The 26,511-nt window shown below is 35.9% G+C and overlaps 1 protein-coding gene across 1 annotated transcript; it reads right to left on the bottom strand.

Annotated features, from left to right (window-relative positions):
• Window positions 1-291: 291 nt before the first annotated feature.
• On the bottom strand, window positions 292-11,756 carry LOC141626298 (mitochondrial import inner membrane translocase subunit TIM44-2-like). Its single transcript, XM_074440190.1, has 14 exons — window positions 11,511-11,756; window positions 11,208-11,320; window positions 8,579-8,704; window positions 8,270-8,345; window positions 7,176-7,220; window positions 6,451-6,852; window positions 6,285-6,353; window positions 3,100-3,164; window positions 2,945-3,013; window positions 2,786-2,858; window positions 2,593-2,697; window positions 1,712-1,783; window positions 1,266-1,328; window positions 292-679 (listed from the first exon to the last, which is right to left on the bottom strand). Exons 1-14 carry the CDS (start codon window positions 11,589-11,591, stop codon window positions 548-550), a joined length of 1,491 nt encoding a protein of 496 aa, XP_074296291.1. The 5' UTR covers window positions 11,592-11,756; the 3' UTR covers window positions 292-547.
• Window positions 11,757-26,511: the final 14,755 nt, after the last annotated feature.

Genomic DNA, 26,511 nt, shown 5'->3' with positions numbered 1-26,511 from the left:
TTCTTTATTTCTTTATTTATCGTATAATTTGTATAATTATATATAAACTAACCTCGTAACTTGTCCTTGTAAATAATTTGTATCATCTTGTATAAAATTTGGTTTTAACAATCTTTTAGTTTAAATTTCGTCAAATATATAATATTACAAATCGATAGTAGAGGTCATCGGTTTGATGGGCGATCCGGGTGCCTAACATATTCCATGATCCTACCTTTACCCCCGAATCCGCAATCTTTAGTTTAGACCGGAGTGATAGAACAGTCCCCATAACATGGATCAAAAGGGGCATTGTCTGTCAAAATTATTTTTGTATGTTTTTTATAAAACCTACCTGCGACTCCTCCATATTATTTATTTCAAAAAGGAGACTTTATACGGGATCTCACACAATCGAATAATAAAAGTACAAAAAACGAGCTTAAGAAAAGGTGCAACTTAAGAGCTGCTACGCGTAGCTGCTGCATCTCTCTTAGCTTCCAGGCCGAGTAAATCACGTCTTCTGGATCCATTTGTTGCATTGCCCAAGCATAATAAACGGTACAACTTAAATAAGAGCTGTTATGCCGAACTGCTGCATTTCTCTTAGCCTCCACATCGAGTAAATCATGTCTTCTTTAATGTCTTCTGGGTCCATTTGTTGCATTGCCCAAGCATAATATACAGTTTGGATAGTGTCCTGCTCAAACATTACCAACAAACAGAATTTCACAAATTCTTTTCATTTTCGTGCAATCTTCATCTAAGAAGCAAGCAGTATTATCAAAATGATTTCGGGGAGGGCGAAACTAGGATTAGATGGTGGAAAGGGCGAAGATCTTATTTAGGGACAAGATTGGGGTAATTACATTCCTTACCCCTTGTTACCCTTTTCCGATTCCTTTCCTTTTCGCTTGCTCAAACCAAACGTCCCCCTAGTCTTGTTCTACATGACTGGAATAGAAGGGATGGGGTGGGAAGACGTAACTACAACACCATTACAAACAACAAGCCCTAGGTCCCGAAAGAATTTGGAGTCAATTATAAGGACGACAATTATATAACTAAAATTCTTGGTGTTTAGCATAGATCTACTCATTGATCTTCCTGTATTGGAATAATGGAGGAAATTCTTTTCAGAATTAGTGCTCGTCATGAATCTCAGGTAGAAAATGAGATTAAAGAGTTACGAACCATACTACAGCATCAAATGATTAAATTGGCATTAAAATATATTACCCAGATTGGGTCTAGCAATAGCAGGAAAGTTAAGAGTGTAGATTTACCTTGCTACCCTCCGTTATTGAGCCTTGACGATCACGTACACAATAAACTTGCTGGATTTGGAACTGATAGACAAACAACATTAGTTCGGTATAGGAGAAAATCACCAAGGGGTGCGTCTTTAATTTTAGACTTTTCGTTCACAAAATGCACTTAATTATATGAGTACAACATTTCCATATACACATGTTTCCCAATATTTTCTTAAAAAAAAATACAGGCATTACAAAGTAGTCCCGAAAATATCAGGAAATAAACAATCTTTTGAAAAATCGGTTCGCACACCCACAATTTCTGCATTTTTTAAGGGGCATCATGTAAGGGAATTTAATACAGTTAACTCGCAACGGCCAGAAATTCTTTTACGTGACGGGTGTTAACTTATAGGGATTTTATTATACCATGCTGCAGAGTAATATCAAAGATTTAAAAAGTCCAGGATGCATACAGCAAGAATGATTATGGGTGTGTTCCCCATCATTTTAGTCTCTCTCACATCCATCTCAGAAATATGCAAAATCTGCACAACCGAAAAAATAGTTAGACCTAGGTAACAAAAGGAAAGATGGTATGCATTAAGAGAATTTCATAGAAGTCAAGCGATGACAGTGTCTCAGAAACTTAATTTTAGTATGAGTCACACAAACGCGCGAGCGCGCACACACACACATACACTCCCTTTCCAACTTAGATAAGTGAAGGAAACAGCACTAGCAGGCAAGTACCACAATAATTTGTTTCCCGAATCCATGACCGAATAGTTCCTTGAATCAAGACTACCTAAGCAAGACAAACATAAAGTGATAGGCTAGAGAAAAAGTTAGGCAAAGAAGTTTGAAAAATCGAGAGATTTTTTTAACCAACTCTTCTACAAGTTAGTACAACTCTTCACCTTTCTGGCCTTCCGAGGTTATATGTGTCTCTGACACGACACTAAGGTTATGGATCTAGATTCGTACCCAATCCTAACCAATCTGACACTGCTCCTAGAAGGGACATAAGAGGATGCTCACATGACAAAGGTAAACGAGGGGACACGTGTATAAATCAATTTGCAGGATCTTTGATGATCTAATGAGTTATTTCCTAAACATCCAATCTATATTTCACAATGAAAAAACTTGACATATTTGTATCTTATCTTACAATTAAAAGTCACCAAGCCGTAACCATATTTTCATTTCAGGATAGACGCTTAGTTTTGCAAAGTCATGGCATGCCCAATACTTGGATATCTCAACACCTATATCCCAATCCAACTAACATCGCAACTTACTCAATTGAGCAGTAACACTTAAAAATTTATACAAGTGTGCAGCAACACCTGACCTTGTTATCAAAGAATATACCCTGCGTTTCAAAAACTTTGTGCTCTGCTTTACATCGCTCAACTACTTCAGTGCTACAATATTTGGCCAAGAGTTGGAAATCTCCCTGAGATAACAAATTCAGATACAAATTCAGTACTTCTTTATCACAAAGGGAAATAAAAGAAAAAGTATATAAAGGTTTCCAAATTAACCTTGATATATGCATTCAAAACTGGCTTGATGACTTCCTGGACGTCGGCTATAAAGTCCGGCAAGGAAAAAATGCTGCGGAACGAGAATGGTATGTTTTCAAAGCTTTTACAAAAGACAAATTAAATAAACTTTTACTAGAGGTACAAAAAGAAACATACGGATCACGGCGACGTATCTCTTTAAAAGAAAGAGCAGCATCATTTTCTCCAAATACTTGGTCATTTATACTGTCAAATGAGGTTAGAAGTATGTATAAGTGGTTGTATAACTAATTCATTAGTAGACATAAATGAATTGGAATAATCAAACTTACTCCTGAATCTTATGTACAACGGGACTGTCACTGGTCTCCCACCTTTCCTGCAAATCTTCTGCCAACTGACATAATTTGAAGCAAATTATAAAATTTAAATTATGAGATATGTTCAGCAACAAAAGTTGCATAAGGTAATGGGTAATGACATAGCTGAAAGTTGCTTACTTAAGTATAATACTGGTTTTGACTAGGAGGGGCCAATTGAAGACTCTTTATAACTTAGCAGAATATGTATAAAATGATTCTTGATAGGATATTTTGTCTCCAAGAACGACAGTCTTTTAGGATATACATAAGATAATGGAGAGAATATTCAGGCAATGTCCATCAACTCTATAGTCTATCTAACTGAAAATAATATGTAAATTGAACTGATCTTTCTAGCATGACCTAAAATTTAGCGATATTTTCAAATTTACCCGAGGAATGGACTTCTCATAGGAGTCATAGCTTTACTTCCTTCCCTTGGGTTGAGAGCCGGCAAAAGTTGACCCGACCCGACTTGTCCTGAACCACGCAAAACCGAACCCAAAAGAACCGGAAAATCGGATAAACCCAAACTGAACCGATGTTACACTTGATAACCGATAGCAACCTTATTTGATACCTCCTATGTTGCATTACTACCTTCATATTGACTATTAAGCACGTGAAATTAAAAAATTTTATTAGAAATATAGATACTTGTGTTTGAATTTTTTGGGCTCTAAGTAAATATAATATATTCGTCTTTAAGGTGTAAAAAAGAACAAAAACACAAACATTAGTATCCTAATCATACTTTTGTATTCTTGTATTAATACATTAGTGGAAGGTATTTATGAATCATAGGGAGTAACAAGAAAATAGTTATTTAGATAAATCATACATGAAAAATTTTAAGTTACATTTTTACATATATAAAGTTAACCAAGAAGTGTATGTCAGGTTGGACACGAGAGAAGGAGAGAAGGATATGTATAAACTGGCCCGCATAAGAGACCGAAAGACGAGGGATATGGGGAGAGTTAGGTGTGTAAAAGATATGGACGACAAGGTTCTGGTTCAGGATAACGAAATAAAGGCTAGATGGAGTTCTTACTTTGATACTTTATTCAATGGACATCAGGAGCAAGGTTTTGGCCTTTAGGGATGTACAAGTAACGCCAAGCATGGTTAATCGGGAATTTGTGCGTAGAATACAAAAGACTGAAATTAGAAAGGCGTTAAGGAAGATGGGGTCGAAGAAAGCAGAGGGACCGGATGGTATACCCATAGAAGTTTGGAGGGGCTTGGGGGAGAAAGGAATCGAATGGGTAACCATGCTCTTCAACAAGATTTGGAGGAGCAACAAGATGTCATCAGCTTTGAGGAGAAGCACTCTTGTTCCTTTGTATAAGAATAAAGGTGATATCCAAGAGTGGGAATTAAACTTATGAGTCATACGATGAAATTATGGGAGCGGATAATCGAGCAAAGGCTTAGGAAATGTGTAGACATCTCGGGAAACCAATTTGGATTTATGCGTGGGAGATCGACTATGGATGCAATTTTTATCATGAGACAGTCGATGGAACACCATCGGGACGAGACGAATTATTGACGTGGAAAAGGCATATGATAGGGTACGGAGAGAAGTACTTTGATGGGCTTTGGCGAGAAAGGGCATGTCTCGAAAATATATTGACCTCATAAAGGAGGTGTATGAGGGGGCTAGTGCAAGTGTTCGCACTAATGTTAGGGAGAACGCAAAAATTTCCCATTACCATTGGGGTGCATCAAGGTTCCGCACTTAGTCCTTTTCTCTTTGCTATAGTTATGGATGAGTTGACAAGGGATATTCAGGATGACAACCCTTGGTGTATTATGTTTGCAGATGATATTGTGTTGATTGATGAGACGAAAGAGGGGGTTGAGAGAAAGTTGGAATTATGGAGGCATACTTTGGAGACTCGTGGGTTTAGGCTAAGTAGGAGTAAGACTGAGTGTTTGAGGTGTCTGTGTAACGTGGGCGGGGTCGAGATCGACAGAGGTGGGCAGTATTATTTTCAATGGAAATGTTGTTAAGGGTCAGATTTCTTTATATCTATATCTAAGATCTATTATTCAAGAAGATGGGGAGCTAGACGGAGATGTGGCCCACAGAATTAAAGCGGGATGGTTGAAATGGAAAAATGTTACAGGGTCTTTATGCGATAAAGATATGCCCCAAAGATTAAAGGGAAAATTTTATCGTACGGCGACTAGGTGTGCCTTACTTTACGACTCCGAGTGTTGGGCCGTGAAACATTGTCACATTCAAAAAATGAGTGTGGCAAAGATGCGTATGTTGAGGTGGATGTGCAGTCATACAAGGAAAGATCGATTAAGGAATGAGGGTGATTAGAGAAAGGTGAAAGTGGTGCCAATAGAGGACAAAATAATGGAAAATCGACTAAGATGGTCTATGGAGGCCGGAGACTTGGGGAACAGAAAAGGTTGCTAGGGGTAGAGGGAGACCAAACAGACATGGCTGAGAGTGATAGAGTACGATATGAGATTTCTCTTGATGATGAGGGAATGGTGACGGAGAGGGCACAATGGAGGGAAATGATACATGTGAATTTTTAGTATTTGATGTTATTTGAAACATTTAGTGTTTTTATTTAAGTTTTAAAAATTTATTTGTTCTTTTCAAATGTATTACAACTTTTTTACCAACAACTTTCTTATATATATTAATACTTGGTTCACTTTTACGGTATTTCCGAACCCTTAAGTTTTACTTCGTTTTCAAAATCGTTTTAATCTTTATTCTCGATTTAAATTCTAAGTTTTTATAAAAGAGATCTGGCTTGTGTATTATGTTTCACTCCCCTTTTGTTTTTCACTTTTCCTTTTCTATATTTTCACATTTTGAGGTGTGCGTTCACCATGAACGGTTCTCTAGGATGATTCATGTCAGCCGACCCCAAATCATTTTGGGATTAAAGCTATGGTGGTGGTGGTGGTGGTGTATCTAGAACATTTAATGGTCCATTTAATGGTCAAGTTATTGATTGACCGCCAAGGGGTCACGGGGTCACGTAGAAACTGTAAAAATGGGATGGAGGTAGTAACTTGTGGCACATTCAGTAAAAACATAGCTGCGTTTTATGTTCATAAATGAACTTTCAACTTGCAAAAAGGAGAAAATGTAAAACAAAATTGTATTTAAAAGGTACCTCTTGGCTCTTTATCACGACAGGTTCACTAATCACAGAAGCGCGTTTGAACATCGGATGACGTTGCATCTAAAAATGATCATGAGATTTTGATCATGGTAAGAAGAAATGTACTGACGGCAAGCCAATACAATTAAGTTGCGACATAATTGCAAGCAAACTTTACCTTTTCTTTAAATTCCTCCCACTTTTTGCTCCATGGGGACTGTTTCACGGGTACCACAATAACTTCAGTTCTATCACTGATATCTCCAGCTTGCGAAGATGAAGTTGCGTATTGCATTCGCTTCCTCTTATTTGGTTTTCCATTCAATTCATCCTTCACGATTTCATAACTCTTCTTCGCCAGGTCAGCGACTTTTGCTTCCTTCAATTTCTGGAAGGCGAATGAAATTTTGGGCGAAGATGAACTAAAAGTCGATCTAAATTTATTAAATATGGTTTCTGCAGTGCTCCCAGACTCGGATTGTCGATGTTCTTCGCCAGATGATGCCTTAGTCCCATCCTTAAAATTGGCACCATTGCCTTCAGAACACTCCTGCTTTCCCAAACCTAGTGTCTCTTTGACCTAAGAAATGATAGAGGCCAACATGAGCATTGCACAATTAATTATTTTTGTACCTAAAATGCACAAATACTACTATACCTCCGGTTGTATAATAAGCATTGTACAACCACTATACATTTATCCGAGCTTGTGTAATTTTTCTGAGATTTTCAATTTTTTTTTTTTATGTTTAAGTGTGTGAATTCAGAAACTTTACCGTATAACTCAGATTCTTTAAAACAAAACTCGAAAACTTTAGTACAGAGCTCGTATTCTAAATCATACAACTGGTGGTATAATCTATTAATTGCATAAAATGGTGGCCACTTGAGAAATAGACAGACCTCTTCTTTTCCAGCTGAAATCTTCTCTTTCATATTTGCTGAAACCTGCCGAAACCAGGACACAGAGCCTGTTAAACACATAAGAAACTCGCAGAAGGGTATATTCCCAATTCAAAAAAATTCATATTTTCAAAATTAATTTCCACGAAAAGGATAGCACATAAAATTCAAGGCACTTAAGGGGGGTTTGATTGGGGGTATTTTAGAATGGACTGGAATGGATTCAGTCCATTCAATGTTTGGTTGGTTAATTTTGGAATGGAGTTAGATACTCGATGTATTCTAAGTCCATTCCAAACCCCTAGAATTTCATACCTTATTTTCCCCCTAAGTTTCCAACTCCATTCCCCCATAGAGTTAAATAAATATCAGGCCAAACAACTTTAAGATGGCATGGGGTTCTAAATCCATACCTCTATGGTATGAGATTCCAATCCATGCCATTCTACCGCTTTTAACCAAACGACCACTTAATTCTTGCAGCTGAACTCCACACGTTAACAAATGGGAGAGACACACACGCACGCGCACGCACACCCACACCCACACCCACACCCACACCCACACCCACCCACACCCACACCCACACCCACACACACACACCCACACACACACACACCCACACACACACACACACACACACACACACACACACACACACACACACACACACACAAAAGTATCAGCAACATTTGAAGATAATTGTATTGCACAGAAGAATGATGGCAAACAATAACAATGAGTAGGAAGCTGAGAGAAGCATCTTTTAACTGATAATTAAACTGGGATAATATTAATTACTGAAGCCATTGAATATACGCGAAAGCAAAACTAGCAGACTCTAAGATGCACCCAAAAACGACACTAACAACTCAAGTATATAGTAGAGCATTATTAGTTGTTTTGATTAGGCCTTCAAGAGAGAATTAAAATGACGGGCTATTGTGTCAAAGCATAAGAATTATGAACTATGAACCAATTAATCATTACAGCCAGCAAGCATTTCTAGAACTAAAAAGTATGATGGCAGCCTTACAAATCGTTTTAAAAAAATAGCATAGTTATCACTACTTGCATTTGCATGATTAACAAACCTTCTTTGCAGTTTCTTCAGCTTCTTTCCACACACCATCTACGTGTTTGTGCAGCTGCTCAGTCGTCTGCTTCACTCTGCATTGAAATAATAAAACGTTTGCATATCAGAGGTCCACTCAAAGAATTCACCCTGGCTATATATATGCACGAAAAAACTCAATTGAGACCGTAGTATGCTTACAACGGTCCAATTTCATGTGATACGACTCATTTCATAATTGTGATAATGACTTGTATTCATACATCGATCTTACACAAGACTACTTTTATATGGAAAGGAAATAAAAGCAGGAGACAGAAACTCATACCTAACTTTCAGATCTTCCTTCACACCTTTCAGCTTTTCCGCCTTTTCCTTTAGCTCCTCTGCCTTTTCCTTGAGCTCCTCTGCCTTTTCCTTTAGCTGCTTGACTGACTGTTGGAATTCCTTATTACTACCACCAGTAAACGACAGAGGAGGTAAAAAGAAAATTTCAAATAACAGTACAAAATCAATGTAAGTTAAGTAGCCACAGTTATCAGCTCAGATATCACAAAATGGAGACAAAAACATAAATTTAATAGAAAATATAGTTTCACCAAGAGTTTGTAATCCAAACCAACAATTTTTATCAACCGTAATAAATTAAAATTAATACAATTAGGTAAGACAAAAAAAAAAAAAAAAAAAGTGGGAAGCAAAAGCCAGCCCCCCGATATCAACTAAATCTAATTCCTAACGCGATTGTATTCAATTTGAAGATAATCCATCCATCATTGAACGAAAGATCACTCTTTTAATTAGCTTAAAACGGTTATGACAAAGATAGATACATACTCTCTCCGACCCAATCATTTGTTCACCTTTGATGAAAATACGTCTCAAAAGTGGGAAGCAAAAGACCACCTCTCCGATATCAACTAAATCAGGGCCGGCCCAGAGGGTGTTCAACCTGTGCGAAGGGGCCCAATTATTCGCCCAGCTACTATATACAAAGTATATATTTATTTTGTGTACACTGTTTATCGACACAAAGCATGTAACTCAACTGGTAAGCATACATGCCACTATCCTACACATCCCTAGTTCGACTCTCATTAGCCACTTTCTTTTGAAACTTAATTTGCCTTTGAAAACTGAAATAAATAAAATAGAATCTACGAAGGGTCGAACCTGCGTCTACGTTAAAATAATTGACGGATTGCCAGCATTGCCACCAAGATAACAGCGAACTAATGACATATGTAGGTGTAAACTTTTATTTATACACTAGAGGTGTCTTGTCTTGCACACAATGAAAATAAAATATTGGTAGTTTTTCTTGTAAAACTTAATATGTATTTATTTTAAAATTAATGGGATTTTCTACATGTACCCTCGTATTTTTTCGATTTCTACATGGTACCCCTTGGTTTTAAAAAACATCATTGGTACCCCTAAATTTTATAAATTGTTCATAAAACAATCAAACTAATAAATTTTGAATTTTCTAAGGGTTAAATTTAGTAAAGAAAATATATTTAATATTGAGTAAACGGAATTGTGATAATAGCTTGACAAATTATCGCCAAAAAATCAACATAAAGTGCATTATTGAGACATTTAAAAAGGGCTATTTAGAACATTTTGGGTGTTTTAAGAAGTTTTCATTAAGTTTAGGGGTACCACATATGTTTTTAAAAGATAAGAGGTACCAATTTAACAATAGAGTATATTTTCGAGTGACGTTATCACTAACCTATTAACTTGGTATATTCCCTTTATTAATCCCTTCTGTAAGTTGTGTTTACGGTTTACCTCCTAATTTTTGTAATGCAGTTCCAGGGGCTGAGCGATAGCAAGGCGAATAGGCAATTTTAAAAGTAAAAGTTAAAAAATGCACTTGTAGGGGTTAGATCCCGCGTTGCCTCAAAGGTGGATGATTGCATCTACCACTGAACCACTAAGATTTAATGAAATATAAACACACAAATATACATATATCTTTTTTTTCAAGATTAATGGGGTGAGGGTTCACCCCCCATCACCCCCTCGAAATCCGCCCTTGGGTACCACGTAAAAAAACCTAAAATTAATTTATTCTTTCATAAAAATATAAAGGAGTTGTTTGGTTGATCAAGAAACTTAATTTTCCTAGGAACCTACAATTCATGGGAATTAAGTTCCTTCATCCAATTCGGGTGAATTTCGAAAAAGTGTTTGGTTGCTCATGTAGGAATTAAATTCCACAGGAACTTCCAATGACCAAGAGGGGAGTAGGTAAGCAACTTCCCACATCATGTAGGCATTGGAAGTTCCTAGAAAGTTATAATTCCTACATTTTCCAAAATTTATGGCAACCAAACAACTCATGTTTTTCAAAATCATGGGATTTTCCAATGCCTATATTTTTTAGGTGGCAACCAAACAACCCCAAAGTATGACGCTAATAAGGGGCCTATCTTATACATGTCGCACAGGTCCCCCAAAATAGAACTAAATCTAATTCCTAACACAATTGTATTCAATTTGAAGATAATCCGTCAGAGACGAAACGAAAAATCACTCATTTAATTGGCTTAAAACGATTATGACACAAGAATAGAAACATACGACTATACGAGTACATTACATACAATGCATCCATACTTTCCACCCTTGAAAAATCAAATACTCAAATTATTCCCTCCCTCGTAATCATTTGTTTACCCTTTTATTTTTTGTGAGGGACTAGTAAACAAACGATTGAGACATAGGGAGTAACAATCAACATAAGTTACATAACCCATAGCTCAAAATCCCAGATAATAATACAATAGCAAACACATCACACCAGTGCCCTCAATGGCTCCCGCAAATTGCAGGGATGTTTCCGAATGACCAAAGATGAAAATTGTGTCGAGAACTGCATAATTCAAAACTGGGAAGGGGATATAAAATACTGAAATAATAAGTTGGTAATTAAATAATCAATTTACCTTGAAGCTTCATCTTTAATCTTGTTGGAAAACTCATTAAAGACACTAAATTGACGATTAGATGAACAACCATATCCTCCAATTAATCTTAATCTCGCATTTGACTGCGGTACCTGCAGAAAGAAGAGAAATTTACCAAAAACCCAGAAAGTATTTGGGGGAAATTAGTGGAAGTAAGAACAATTAGTCTCCCTTGAGACGACAATAAACAGGGTCAAGTACCAGACAGTTTTTCAGTTAAAACGGATACCACCGTCTTATATAAGAATTAATTGAAGTAGGAGACGAGGAAAAGAACAAAACCTGTTGTTGAAAAGTAGGAAAATTGTGAAAGAATGGTTTATTGGAGAAGAATACATCGCGAACAAGTTTTCTGCTGGCCATGGATATTTCTTCTGGTTTGTAATTTTGCAAGTTTAAGGAGGGACTAGAGAGAAAGAGTACGAAGTATATGTTAACTACCAAAAACTGGAATCAAAAACCCCTAAACCCTAAGTTTCACCGGAAGTTGCATACTCAATTACTCATGTAGCTTGTCTGTATTTAATATGAACTAGTTGGTTGCACTGCGCGCGATGCGCACGGTCTTCCAAGATATTTTAATCGTTAACGTATGATACGTGTAGTAGCGTTCTTTGATTTTAGTTGGGGTTCTATGTAATCGCTTTGAAATTCTCATTGTTATATTTTTTTTTGATGATGCGCGAGTCATTGCAAATAAGATATTACAAACGATCGTAAATATTTTGTATAGATTTTTGTTGGGAGCATGAATATACTATAATAACCGCACATTTTACCTAGATGAGTCATTCGTTTTCCGCCAGAAATTTGGTTGGTGTTTATATCGTGTTTTGAGTCAAATGTATTTATTAGGATTGTGTTTATTCTTTTTTTGACAAAATGTGTGAGTATTCTATAGTATGAGGATTATTTGATTAGCATATCACATATCACACCCAACAACCTAGCTACGATACTGATGCAAAGACAATTTAGGGAGAAGATGTTTGCGCTTTTTAAATTAAAACTCAATATGACAGTCCGTTTGTGGCATTTCAAAGTTCTTATATGAAGTAATATATTATAATACAATCTAAAAAAAACTTTAGCCCAACAAACGTAAATAACTATGTTTGTTTAAATTCAGTGATAATGTGGTTGTTTTATGATAACACAGCTTTTTATTCCCCTCGTCGCTTGCTCCTCCCCATCTCCCTCTCCCTTTTCCTTCCTCCCCTTCTCATATGCCGCACCCTTTTTCTATTTTCCTCCTTCTAAAGTTTCCTTCGTTATACACGGAAAATCAATTACCATATCCTATTTCAATTCCTTCAATTTTTGTCATCCTCCTTTCACCTATTTCCTCGTGACCGCTTTTTCCCCTTCTACTCTTCATCCCATATTTTGCTCCTCTCCACTTTATCTTCCACCGCTCACATCCTTCTCCTCTTCATCTCATCCTTTATGTTTCCCTTTATCCTTCCTCTTCGTCAGTGACGCTTGCTCCCCCATTCCTCTCCTCCTCTCTATTTTCCTTTATCCTTCCCCTCCGCCTTCGTCGCTTGATAATCCCTTTCTCCTCCCTTTTCATACCCCCCTTCCTATCAGCTGCTACATCATTCCAATTCTCCTCCTTCTCCCGCCCCCCTTTATGCCCTTCCTCATGTCGCTGCCTCATCCTCCTTCTTATCCCCTCGCCCTTAGCCCCTCATGTTCTCCTACACATTGTCATTTTCATCTCTTTCCATCAATCTCCTCTTCCCCCCTCCCCCTTTGCTTGCTCTCCAACTTTTCTTGCCCTCTCCTCCTCCTTATCGCCATCTATCTCCTTCTCTTACACCCCTCTTTCTCCCTCCCATTCATCTTCAGTGTTGTTGCCTCCTCCTTTTCATGCTCCTTTTTTTTCTTTTATGCTACATCTCTTGGCCTCTTCCTTTCTCCAATTTCCCTCAGTTGTTGCTACCTCCCTCTTATCCTCTTTATCCTACTTTATTATCCAATCTACTTTCTCCTTCTCCCTCCCACATCCTCTCTCCCTTTCTCTCCTCCTCCCTTTATTTCTCTCTACAAGACTATTATTTTTCCCTTTTTATTAAAAACCTCACAAGAAAAGTGTAGTAAAAAAGTAGAGTTTGAGGGATAATGTATAAAATCTGAACAATAAAATAGTAGTAGTAGTAGTAGTAGTAGTAGTAGTAGTAGTAGTAGTAGTAGTAGTAGTAGTAGTAGTAGTAGTAGTAGTAGTAGTAGTAGTAGTAGTAGTAGTAATGGTGGTGTCTGGATCTTAAAACTTTGATAAGTCTAACTAATAATCACCCTAAGGCTCATGCGAATCTTTTTACAAGGCTCACTAATAATCTTGCCTTGATTTGTAACAAATTTTAACATAAGACAATTGTCCAATTCAAAATAGCTATCAATCTTATATATATATATATATAACTGGGTTGAAACGCTGTGGACGCGCCACGTGTCAACCCAACTTTAAATACAAGCATTAATTACTGCTGAACATTAAATATAAACATAATAAATGCTACATAAATCTCAGCAAAATATTAATTAAAGTTTAATAAATGTTTTATAAAATTATATATAACAATTATGGTGATTTAAATTTAATTTATATAAAAAAAATTGATAAAAATTCTACAATGTAAATCGTTACTTTTATTGCGAAAAATGCTTTAAATTGAGTATACTTTTCATTATATTTATTGAAATATTTTGATTTGTATAGATGATTAAAGTTAGTGTCTCACCATGCGTTACATTTACTTAAAGAATAACATTTTGAAATGGTTATAATACTTAGACTATTAAATTCATCAAAAAAAAAATATTTGAAAGATTCATTATATTTATTAAAAACAAAACTTAAAGATAATTACTAAGAGATAAGTTTTTATGATGTGATAATGAAAAAACTATAGTGGACAAATTAAATACATTTGAGATTTAAGAGATTTTAAATAATGTGATAACGAGTGGAGATTTGTACTTAAATGGTGGCTTTTTGAACTTTTTCGAGAAGGTTAAGATGTGGTTTGTAGACGACTTGAACCTACCGTAGAAAAAAGCTAATATTTTGGCATTGATTATGTTGTTACTGATTATAAAAAAGGGGCCTTATATTGGTATTGTTTATCAATAAACCCTATTTTATATATAATTGTTTAAAAAAACAAAAGGTGCAAATTTCTTATAAATATGATGTTTGACACATAGCATATGCAAGACTTCCACAACCAAAACATTCGAAAAAGTTGAGCTTTGACCTATATGTTTGATACTTAAACATCACACGTTATACAATAAAAATTGAAAAATGCATCAAATTATATTCACATCGTTTTGAACATATATTAATTGATTTCGAACATAACTTATCGTGAAATGATCTAACTTAAGAACTTAATGTTGATTGTTGCATTATTCGAAGACATTTATTTTAATTAATATGATATTTGATAAGTCACAAAATTATTTATATAATGCTCCCTCCGTCCCGGTCAATTGTTGTCCTTTGGTTTTGGCACAAAGTCCAAAGCAAGAGAAGGAGACCAATTACTAAATGACAAAGGGAACACAAATTGAAGGTGAATGATCAAATTGTTTATCAGGTTCATTTTTAAAATAGAAAGGACAACAATTGACTGAGACACCCCAAAATGAAAAATGACAACAAATGACCAGGACAAAGGGAGTAACGTTTATCATGAATAGCTAACTATTACTCATTAGTTATAATTAAAACTGTATATATTTTATTTTAAAATATTGATGTTAAACCTAAGAAAATAAGAGTTGAGAAAGTTAATTTATTTTTATTTATAAATAAAGATATTAAATGTCATATATGAATTATATTATTTTTCTTCATCTAAAATAATAAAATTTTCAAACAGGCCGCGCGAAGCGGGGGATACTACCTAGTACATATCAAAGCTTGGATTTTATAGTTTCGGATGAGGGTACTTGCTACATACACGCGAACCCATCCACACACATTTAAAAACTATCACGCCCACCATGTCGCGATTAGTATTTAGTCTAAACATTACCGAAAAATTGACGGGAATAATTCCACCTTTTAGACATCTTCCGAGAATAGTCTCACCTTTTGATAATCTGAAAATAATTTTACCTTTTAACCCAATCTTCTTTAAACAATCTATTTTACTTATTACTTGACTAAACGGTTTCAAGTCACTTAGTCGTCATATTTTTCTAGTCTCTTCATCTCTGACCTCCTTCATTCGTAAAACACTTGACAAACACCATATCTTAAACAAAAATCCAGAGAAATCAAATAATCAAAAAGATTTGATTTCTTCTTGTCAAGAATCACGCTCAACCCACATCAAATAATTGATCATCACCATTGAATGAAGACACTACTTCGTCTAGCCGTCGCCTCTTTCAATTAAAAACGATTCAACAGGTAAATTCATCAAACCCTAGATTTTCATTTGTAGATTATAATTTCAGATAAAAGAAGATAGTACCGGTAATTAGTAGATATTTACTCAAAATTAGTGTAATTTGTGATGTATCTTAGTTAATTGTACTTTTTTTTTGTGACTGATTGTTCATAAATGGATGTGAAGGAAGCTCTAGGAAAATATTGATCTTGCTTTCTTGTCTTTTTTATCTCGCATATTTTGGGAGTAGGTCATTGGCGTGTATATGTTACTCCGTATTTATCCACTCCTGTCGCCTATAAAAGCTTATATATATGCTAATCGTATTTTGTATGAGCCTTAATTATGGAGATGATTATGACGGAATGCTTCAGGAATTATACTCATTGACTCTTTGTGCAACTCTATGCTGATGGCCTGATATACTGTCTTCTTGGTTCTTATCTCAGTGGCCTTGTTAAGTTAGGAAAAATAGGATCAAGGGATCACATGAATGTCCTAAAAAGCCTGGCAAGTTAACTAGATGGGGAATTGAAATGACATGTTCTCTATGTCAAACCAAGGGTCATAATAAAAGAAGATGCCCGAATAGATTTATGAATATGCTCAGTTAAGACCTTCAACCAAAAAACATAGAGGTGTTGGGGCTAGTCAAGCTGCTATAAATGTTGAAGGTGACATACATGAGAGTGCTACAGCTCAACCAACTATGTTAGGCAGAGGAGGAAGAGTTATTAGGGGAGGGTTGGGCAGTAGGGGTGGAGGAGGTGGTAGTACAGGGGCTGATGGTAAAGGGGGTGGTAGTGGAGTTGGTCGGGGTATGAGGGGTAATGGATAAGGCGGGGGAGAGTTCCAGTTGGGTTTGGAGTATTTATAAGCGATGATGGTGCCACACTAATTAATGTAAGATGTCAAATTCACTTTTTAATACTTCAATTTATATGTTTTGCGATAAATGAAAGACGTGTAATTTATAATTTTGGGATTTTTTCTTTATTTCAGGATTTAGGTTCATCACGAGGGCCTATGATGGTCAATACTTGCTCAATCAATGATAGTCAATGTCCGGAACCGAGTCAAGTTTCGTCATCTATCAACAAGTAGATTAGTTGGACGAATTATGTAATTTTTTGGCTCCATTATGGACATGTAAAAATTTAACTAAATTCTTGTTTTACTCCACTATGGAGTCTCATTAGGTAAAACTATTATTTTGAAAACCTTCTATCTGACAAGAGGAAGTTCTCACTTCTCACACATGAATTAATGCAAAAGCAAGGAAGTTTTTGTCTTGAAGTATATGTTTAACATGTTTTGTTTTAAGAGATTTGAAGGAGAGAGAAATGGAGCTCAACTCACTCCTTAAGACTACCGCATGTGCTCGATGGTTCGCGAAAGCTTCTTTTGAGTTTGGGCCTTGCGTTAGGAAACCAGTGATACGTACATTTTATATAGTCTTTTTGAGCCTTTATTGCACGTATTTCTATGCGATTCTCGTAGTTTTATATTGCGAAATGCCCCGAATAGTCTACTTTGGTTTGTTTGACTTTAATTGCAGGAATGGACCCAAAAGTAGCGGAACCAAGCCTTTTTCAGTCCCCTTAGCATGCATTTATGGAGATGGAAGAATTGAAGCGGAATTGTTATGCCTCGGGAAGCGTGAAGTGATTTCGGAAGCTAACCAACGAAGAAAGGAAGCTGGTTCAGTGACGTTTACTCGATCGAAGGCTTTTGTTAGCCTTTCTGTTCGATCGAGTAGACATGGGTAGTGAATAGTGTTCGATCGAGTCCCTGCTGTACTCGATCGAAATGTGGCATTCTGGGTTTACTCGATCGAAGATGTTAGCTGCTCGATCGAGAGGTTTGGCCAAGGATTTGCTCGATCAAGAAGATTTAAGTTACTCGATCGAGAGGGTTTTTATTAATACGCGAGATTTTATTTCACGAGAACTTAATTTTTATCTTAAGTTGTTTTAGGTTAATAAATATCTTCTCTATATAATGAGAAGACGTCATTAGGTTAAGATACACTTCATAATCGGATACTTTTCCTTTAATTACTCTTAAGCATTCATTAAGCAGACACTTTTCTTCATTGGTCAACGTTGCTTTGCTCATTATTTCCGGATCTTGCTTTGTAATCCCTCTTTACTTTCTTGATTTAATTTAATTTTCTTCTTTGCATCCTTAATTACTTGTTCTCAATTTCTGCTTTAATTAGTATCACTATTAGTTTATGCTATTTCTTATTAATCATCCTCTTTATCATGTCCCATTTCGTTTCATTTATCATAGTTATTTCTATCGTCGCCATGGGTAGCTAAATCCTTTTATGTTATATTAGGGGAGCCATGGTAGCGAAACAATAATGTTGTGAATATATTAGGAGGTTTACATGTGAGAACTGTTTTATAACAATTTAATTGTAATCGTTTAGTTGAGTGCACGCTTCTAAACTAGTTAATCCGGTTAAATTCAGACCTAGATCCGAGAGATTGGAATGAATAGACCTGTTATGAATAGTAGACTACACTAATGAGGGCGAGAGGTAAGTTAGTAGTATTTTAGGGCAGATAGCGGACCGAGAGGACCTTTCTTTTACCCTTCTCACATTAGACCAACTGATCTCTTTATGACTAAATTGGCTAATTATAATGGTGAACCGACATCATAGCATTCTTCTCTTAATTTGATCACAACTTATTCCATTTGCTATTTTTTATTGCTCTTTTCCTCTCTGCCTTAATGTAACACCCGCGAATTTCCTATTTTGACATTTGAACCTTATTTAACCGTTCAATTTCCTTATTTTATATTTTTAAATTATTTAATTTAATTAATTAATTTCAAGCACGATTTTAATGAAAAGAATATTTTAAAGTACGTATTATTAAATTATATTTTGGGACACAATTTATATAAGAATAAATGTATACGTATTTTTGGTCTTATAATAATAGTGACGGTAATAATAATAATAATCTTTGTCTTAATTTCCGTCTAGTTATAGACCGTCACATTTCTACTTGTGAGACTAACCTTATCGACCTATCCTATAATGACAACACATCACACCCACCTAACATCCTACCCTCTACTTTTAAAATATCTCTATTATATTATTATTATTATTATTATTATTATTATTATTATTATTATTATTATTATTATTATTATTATTATTATTATTATTATTATTATTATTATTATTATTATTATTATTATTATTATTTATTATTATTATTATTATTGTTGCGCATTCCGTGAAACCCCACCTGCCATCCTCTTTCTTCTTTTCGTCTTTTCTCATTTTCAAAACACAACAAACAGCAGCGAACAACAGAGCTCTATACCGCCATTTTTACGCACTTTCAAACCCAGATTTTGGGCTCATTTCTTCACCATTCCCCTTAATTTTTGTACCATTTTCCTCCTTACTTCCTCCTTCATCTTTCTAGGTAAGAAAGCTATGATTTTGTGGTGATTTCAGTTTGACCCGCCTCATAAAAGTTCCGATTTTTTAGCTCCTTTATTTCGTTTTCCTCCTTCTAGTTGAAGAAACCGAAGACCCGCAGGGAGGCTCGTACTCTTTTGACGTTTTCCACGGAGATTTGAAGGGCAAAAAGGTAACGGTGAAAGGTTACTCGACAAATGTCTAAATTTCCGTCTTATTGTTGTTTTATATGCTCTGGAGTGATAAAGTTTGGTTCTTTACTCTTTTCTTTCTTGTATGGTAATTTTTCCGTCTCAATTCGATGGTTGAAATGGACTGTTTAGAACGGTTTCGTGGATGTGTTGCAAGGAACTACTTTGGAACCGGAACGGGCCATTCAGTATCATTTTGTTGCCTGTCTTCCTCTTTATGCAGTTTTACGGAATGTTTACATGGGTTTTTCGAGTATTGTTAGGATGAGGGTTATGGTGGTTATTCGTGTTCTAGTTGCATTTTGTTTCCGTCTCAAACTTGTCTTCCATGCCATCTTAATCGTGACTCGATTTGGACTGTTTTCATGCTCCGTTGGGAGTCGTTTTTGGGTTGCTTGATAGACGGATACGGCGAAGCAGGACTGTCCGTACTCTGTTCTTCTCTTTGTCGTGGGAGGTGGTGTGGTGGCCGTCACGGTCTGGTTGGGTTCCGTTCTAACAACCTTTGGCATGTGTTGTCTCGATGTGATACGGGTTTGGTCACGTTTTGTGGTTGTTTTACTGATTTGTTTTGCGATCGTGAAATGGGTGGTCGTGTGGACTGTTTTGGTACCATTTGTAGTGCGGTTTATGTGGCCATTCGGATCGGCTTGGGCATCGAAATGGGGGTGTCGAGTTGTGGTCATGGGGTAGGAGTCGTGACATTCCCCCCCCCGCCCTCTTAGTTGTTTTTCCTTCACAATTTTTATGAGTATGTATTTTGGGCTCTCTACCTTCTAATTTTTGGGCTCATTACAAGTTAGTACTTGGGCTCACCACATTTTATCTGTTGGACTAGTTCATATGCTTGTTAGGGGGCCATGTTTGTTTGTCTCGTAGTTGGTTTAAATTAATTAAATTCTGCCTCATATTTTATAGTATAACATAATCCGTTAAATATCGTTCATTATATGTATTTGTCTCACATGATCAAATTGTTGGGTTTCACATGATTTAATGGTTGGATTTTACATGAGTAATATGTTGGGTTTAACATGTCTTGTTTGTTGAGCTTAATGTGATTCAATTGTTGGACTCCTCATAATTTGTTTATTGGACTCATAATTGAGTCACTTAAGTTGGTCACATCTTATTGTGTAGATTTCACATAACTTAGATTATTCACTATCACTTATTATATTTTATTTAACCGGCATGTTAAATTATAAAATGGAATGTTTAGTAATATAATACAAGTATGAGATATTCATTATAAGTAGTTACTTCTAGTGAGTCGTATTCTTGATAATGCCTTGTACTGTCTGTTGTGAGAGTCTTGGTCCTATCGGATACTAGGGGTGAGCTATAAGGCCTCTAGTTGCGATATGATCGTCGGGATTGATGTTCCCATCCGTACTCATGGTGAGATGCAAGCCATGAGTATGAATGTGACAATAACGGTCCCGTGTCATATGATGTCTGCATGATCATTCTTACTCTTATTGTGACTCAAGTGTGACGTCTTACATTGTGTGACGACTTGACTTTCCTTTTTACACCTTTCGGACCTTTGGTTACGAGTGTGTGCCATGTTTCCGGATTGGGTTATCTTTCCTCTTTCGGACCTTTGGTTACGAGTGTGTGCCATGTTTCCGGATTAGGTTATCTTTCCTCTTTCGGACCTTTGGTTACGGGTGTGTGCCATGTTTCCGGATTAGGATATCCTTCCGCCTTTCTTCGGACCTTTGGTTACGAGTGTGTGCCATGTTTCCGATTAGAGGTTACTCGACCTTTGGTTACGAGTGTGTGCCATGTTTCGAGTCTTGGATACGATTGGTATATCGTATGTCGAATCGGGTGACGTCCATCCCGAGAGTCTGGATCCAGGTTTAGACTAGGACCGTATTATGATCGTCGTCCTACCAGGAGGTTGGAGTCTAGGATGTAGTCTTGTGTGTGGTATCTCGGACATGCTTTAAAGGTAGCCTCTGAGTCGGATACTCCGTCTACACTTTGTGTCGGTCTTACACTTGTTGAGTCGTGTCAATATGAGTTGGTTGACTTTATTGTTCTATGCCCTTGATTGCATATTCATTCTAACATATTATGCCTATTCTACTAAGAAAGTACTATGCCTGTCTCATCATGATAATTCATTATAACTCCTTGTTCTTTATTGTTCATATATGATGCATGATTTGTATGTTTGATTAAGTGGTTGTTTACTTGCATTTCGACATATTGTGGCTGGGAGAACCTTGAGTTACTCCCCACTGACTGTGGCGTTCATGTTTACATGAATGATAGGTGGTGAAGATGCTTACATGGGGATGACGTGTGGGCTAGCGAGAACTAAACCTTGGACCTTAGTTTGCTAGTTTAGAAACCCTTTTTGTGTTTATTCGTGGGATATCTTTTCCCCGCTTTCTAGACTTGGGTTATAGTAACCTAAGTTTGTCTATTGTTGTATTTATTACATTTTATTTTGGCACCCGCGTGTTAATCTTTAACTAGTAATTTAAAAGTTTTTAAAATCTCATAAATTTCCGCTTTAATTTATTAGTTATATTTTCCGCTTTATCGCGGGGTGTCATAGTTGGTATCAGAGCCTATGTTGCTCCCGACGCACACACGTGTACCCCAAATTTAAATTTGAACTTGACCTTGAATAATGAATGAGAGATGGGTAGACCTAAGGTGGTAGTCTGTAGTGTGTTTGCTCTTTGTTAGGTTCTAACATGTTTGTTGATTGCCATTTTAATAATTGTTGTGCCCTTGGATCAATAACGGTAAAGTTACCATGTGGTGATCAAGGTTTGGTGCCTATTGCCGAGTATTGAAGGATTGTTCAACCTTGAAGAATGCTCCTACTTCCTCGAAGATGTTTCTCATTCTTTGTGTACCTTGCCCTGTTTTTCACTTCTTAATGCTTATTCCTTCTTCTAAATCCTCTTTTCCTTTTCCTTGTAAGTCACTCTTGTATTTCCTAACTTGTCCTTTGTTCCTTGCTTATCCTCCCTTAACGCCTTTTTATGGTACTCTTTCTTTTGAGGAATGTTGACCTTGGTTGGAAATTTGACTTTTGAGGAGATTGTTGTGTTTGACCCTTAATCCTGGTTTTGAGATGATTTGATGTTGGAGAGACTTAGGTAGTGTGATGAGACGTACTCGATGATTCTTATACCTAGATCCTTGATAAAGTGAGTATATTTAATTGGTAGATTTTGTATGTCAAGTGTGAGTGGCATTGGTTACTAAGGTTATAGAACCTGACTTTGTTGTTTATGTTTGGGATACTAGTGCTTAGTGCTTGACCTAAGGTGGATGAAATTGAATGGTGAAATTGAGGATATAGGATTGACTAAGTCAAGTTTGGGATTAACTTTGGTATTTGCCTTGGATATGAGGGTTTAATGTTTGTGTCACCATGTGAGAAATGTTAATTGTGGGATTATTGGTTGGTGTAAGTGAGTGATATTGATTACTACTTGAGGTATGATATGAGAGTGAGAGTAAGCTACATTGTTGGGGAGTCTTAGCACTTGTTTTAGTAACTGGAAAGGATAAAGGTATGGTTGGCACCAATGGTTAGGTTAAAGGACATAGTTTTAATTTATGGTTTTAGAAACTTTGAGGTTGTATTGAGTACTTGAGATGATGGGATGATGTTGTAGATAAGTGTAGTTTCGCTTTTGGGAACTGTAATAAGTAAAAGGATAGAAGGACTTGAGATCCTAGTGATTTTTCAGACTTTGGGTTGGCATGTTACTACCTTACCCTAAATGAGAACCTTGTGGAATATTTGTGAAACCCGTGGTTGGCGCTAGTTGGATATGAGTATAGCTTTGTTGGAAATTTTGACCTCGACCTTGATCTTATGGAAGTTGTTTGTGGATGTTTGAGGATTTGGAGTGATGAGATCACACTTATAGTGGAGTACCTTGTTTCATGGAATTGCTTAGGGTGAAGTAACATAAGTGATTTGAGGAAATTCTTGGGAATGTTGTGATTATAGGTTTTGTTGTTAGGAAGTTTTCAGAACCGCTTAGGATGATGTTGTTGTTTGAAGTTTGAGTACTTGGCGTTTCCTTGTTGTCTAGTTCCCTTTCTTCTTTGACCATTATCGCTACCGTTCATACCTCCTTTCCTCGCTTCATCTTGCTCCTCCCTTAAGTTTGATGCTAGTGACCTATAAAAACTCTATCTTTGACATCCTTGTTGACCTTACTTCAATTCTTACTCTATGAAATTCATCATAGCTCTTTTTGTTGGTTAAGTCTGGACCCTCTTAGCGTACTTTGTATTTATGTTGTCTAAATTGCTTTTCATTTCATACAATTTCGAAATATTTCAAGCTACCATTTTGTTTCGTTGTTAAGAGTTTATGTTAATTTTACAAAACCTTACCTATTTTAAAGGTTTGAAAATGAAGAAAATTGATTTAATTCCATATTTGTTCCTTGAGTATAGACTTCTTCATCATGATTTTTTTTATTGCTAAACCCGAGATTTCTTTAAATTTTATCCAATTTCTATTAACTTTGATCTATTTACGATTTCTTTGTCAAAGTTTGATGTTATCTTTTCGCAAACTTGACTCCTTTTTGAGTTTAAAAGTGAAACCTTTATCTCTATTTTGGCTTTTGCAAAAGAAAATTTAATTGAATTACCTTTTCTTTTGATTTTAACGTTGATCGGATGATAGAACTCGTTATTAGAGACGTTTAATAACTTGTTCTACGCTTGTCGGCGAATGATTTTTGTTTTAAATTTGTCTTTGACTTGGAAGGTTAGCGTTCTTGTGTGCACGACAAGAGCAATTTCGTTCCATGAATGAGACTTATACTTTTGAAAACTCTTCATTAATGTTTTGGAAAGTATTTTAATTTTGATTTATACAAATGGTTTGCCTTTCGACTTGTTTCTGTCGGAAAATTCTAGTTGAAACTTTTGAAAGAATTTTAATTATTACGATAAGTAACCTTTTAAATGTTTTGGTTACCGATTCCAAAGTTCCAATTTTGTTTTATTTAACCTTTCATTTCTACTTTCAAGTTTCGAAGACGAAACTTTTTAAAAGATGGGGTGATTGTAACACCCGTGAATTTCCTATTTTGACATTTGAACCTTATTTAACCGTTCAATTTCCTTATTTTATATTTTTAAATTATTTAATTTAATTAATTAATTTCAAGCACGATTTTAATGAAAAGAATATTTTAAAGTACGTATTATTAAATTATATTTTGGGACACAATTTATATAAGAATAAATGTATACGTATTTTTGGTCTTATAATAATAGTGACGGTAATAATAATAATAATCTTTGTCTTAATTTCCGTCTAGTTATAGACCGTCACATTTCTACTTGTGAGACTAACCTTATCGACCTATCCTATAATGACAACACATCACACCCACCTAACATCCTACCCTCTACTTTTAAAATATCTCTATTATATTATTATTATTATTATTATTATTATTATTATTATTATTATTATTATTATTATTATTATTATTATTATTATTATTATTATTATTATTATTATTATTATTATTATTATTATTATTATTTATTATTGTTGTGCATTCCGTGAAACCCCACTTGCCATCCTCTTTCTTCTTTTCGTCTTTTCTCATTTTCAAAACACAACAAAAAATAATGAACAAAATGAGCTCTATACCGCCATTTTTAAGCACTTTCAAACCCAGATTTTGGGCTCATTTCTTCACCATTCCCCTTAATTTTTGTACCATTCTCCTCCTTACTTCCTCCTTCATCTTTCTAGGTAAGAAAGCTATGATTTTGTGGTGATTTCAGTTTGACCCGCCTCATAAAAGTTCCGATTTTTTAGCTCCTTTATTTCGTTTTCCTCCTTCTAGTTGAAGAAACCGAAGACCCGCAGGGAGGCTCGTACTCTTTTGACGTTTTCCACGGAGATTTGAAGGGCAAAAAGGTAACGGTGAAAGGTTACTCGACAAATGTCTAAATTTCCGTCTTATTGTTGTTTTATATGCTCTTGAGTGATAAAGTTTGGTTCTTTACTCTTTTCTTTCTTGTATGGTAATTTTTCCGTCTCAATTCGATGGTTGAAATGGACTGTTTGGAACGGTTTCGTGGATGTGTTGCAAGGAACTACTTTGGAACCGAACGGGTCGTTTCTCGTATCATTTTGTTGCCTGTCTTCCTCTTTATGCAGTTTTACGGAATGTTTACATGGGTTTTTCGAGTATTGTTAGGATGAGGGTTATGGTGGTTATTCGTGTTCTAGTTGCATTTTGTTTCCGTCTCAAACTTGTCTTCCATGTCATCTTAATCGTGACTCGATTTGGACTGTTTTCATACTCCGTTGGGAGTCGTTTTTGGGTTGCTTGATAGACGGATACGGCGAAGCAGATCCGTCCGTATTTCGTTCTTCTCTTTGTCGTGGGAGGTGGTGTGGTGGTGGTCACTACACGGTTCAGTTGGGTTCCGTTCTAACAACCTTTGGCGGTGTTGTCTCGATGTGATACGGGTTTGGTCACGGTTTTTTTGTGGTTGTTTTCTGATTTGTTTTTGGCGATCGTGAAATGGGTGGTCGTGTGGACTGTTTTGGTACCATTTGTAGTGCGGTTTATGTGGCCATTCGGATCAGCTTGGGCAGTCGAAATGGGGGTGTCGAGTTGTGGTCATGGGGTAGGAGTCGTGACATTCCTCTGCCCTCTTAGTTGTTTTCCCTTCACAACTTTTATGAGTATGTATTTTGGGCTCTCTACCTTCTAATTTTTGGGCTCATTGCAAGTTAGTACTTGGGCTCACCACATTTTATCTGTTGGACTAGTTCATATGCTTGTTAGGGGGCCATGTTTGTTTGTCTCGTAGTTGGTTTAAATTAATTAAATTCTGCCTCATATTTTATAGTATAACATAATCCGTTAAATATCGTTCATTATATGTATTTGTCTCACATGATCAAATTGTTGGGTTTCACATGATTTAATGGTTGGATTTTACATGAGTAATATGTTGGGTTTAACATGTCTTGTTTGTTGAGCTTAATGTGATTCAATTGTTGGACTCCTCATAATTTGTTTATTGGACTCATAATTGAGTCACTTAAGTTGGTCACATCTTATTGTGTAGATTTAAAATAACTTAGATTATTCATTATCACTTATTATATTTTATTTAACCGGCATGTTAAATTATAAAATGGAATGTTTAGTAATATAATACAAGTATGAGATATTCATTATAAGTAGTTACTT

This window comes from Silene latifolia, chromosome Y (genome assembly GCF_048544455.1).
Source record: "Silene latifolia isolate original U9 population chromosome Y, ASM4854445v1, whole genome shotgun sequence".
In the NCBI taxonomy this organism is placed as follows: domain Eukaryota; kingdom Viridiplantae; phylum Streptophyta; class Magnoliopsida; order Caryophyllales; family Caryophyllaceae; genus Silene; species Silene latifolia.
Note: the sequence above shows the minus strand (reverse complement) of the source record. Positions and strands in the feature narration are given on the sequence as shown.

Coding starts and splice junctions, on each gene's coding strand:
- LOC141626298 (XM_074440190.1), bottom strand. CDS start 11,591: ATGGCCAGCAGAAAACTTGTTCGCGATGTATTCTTCTCCAATAAACCA. Junction 6,853..7,175: donor TTTCAGCTGGAAAAGAAGAG/GTCTGTCTATTT, acceptor ATCATTTCTTAG/GTCAAAGAGACACTAGGTTT. Junction 2,698..2,785: donor TTTTGAATGCATATATCAAG/GTTAATTTGGAA, acceptor TTGTTATCTCAG/GGAGATTTCCAACTCTTGGC.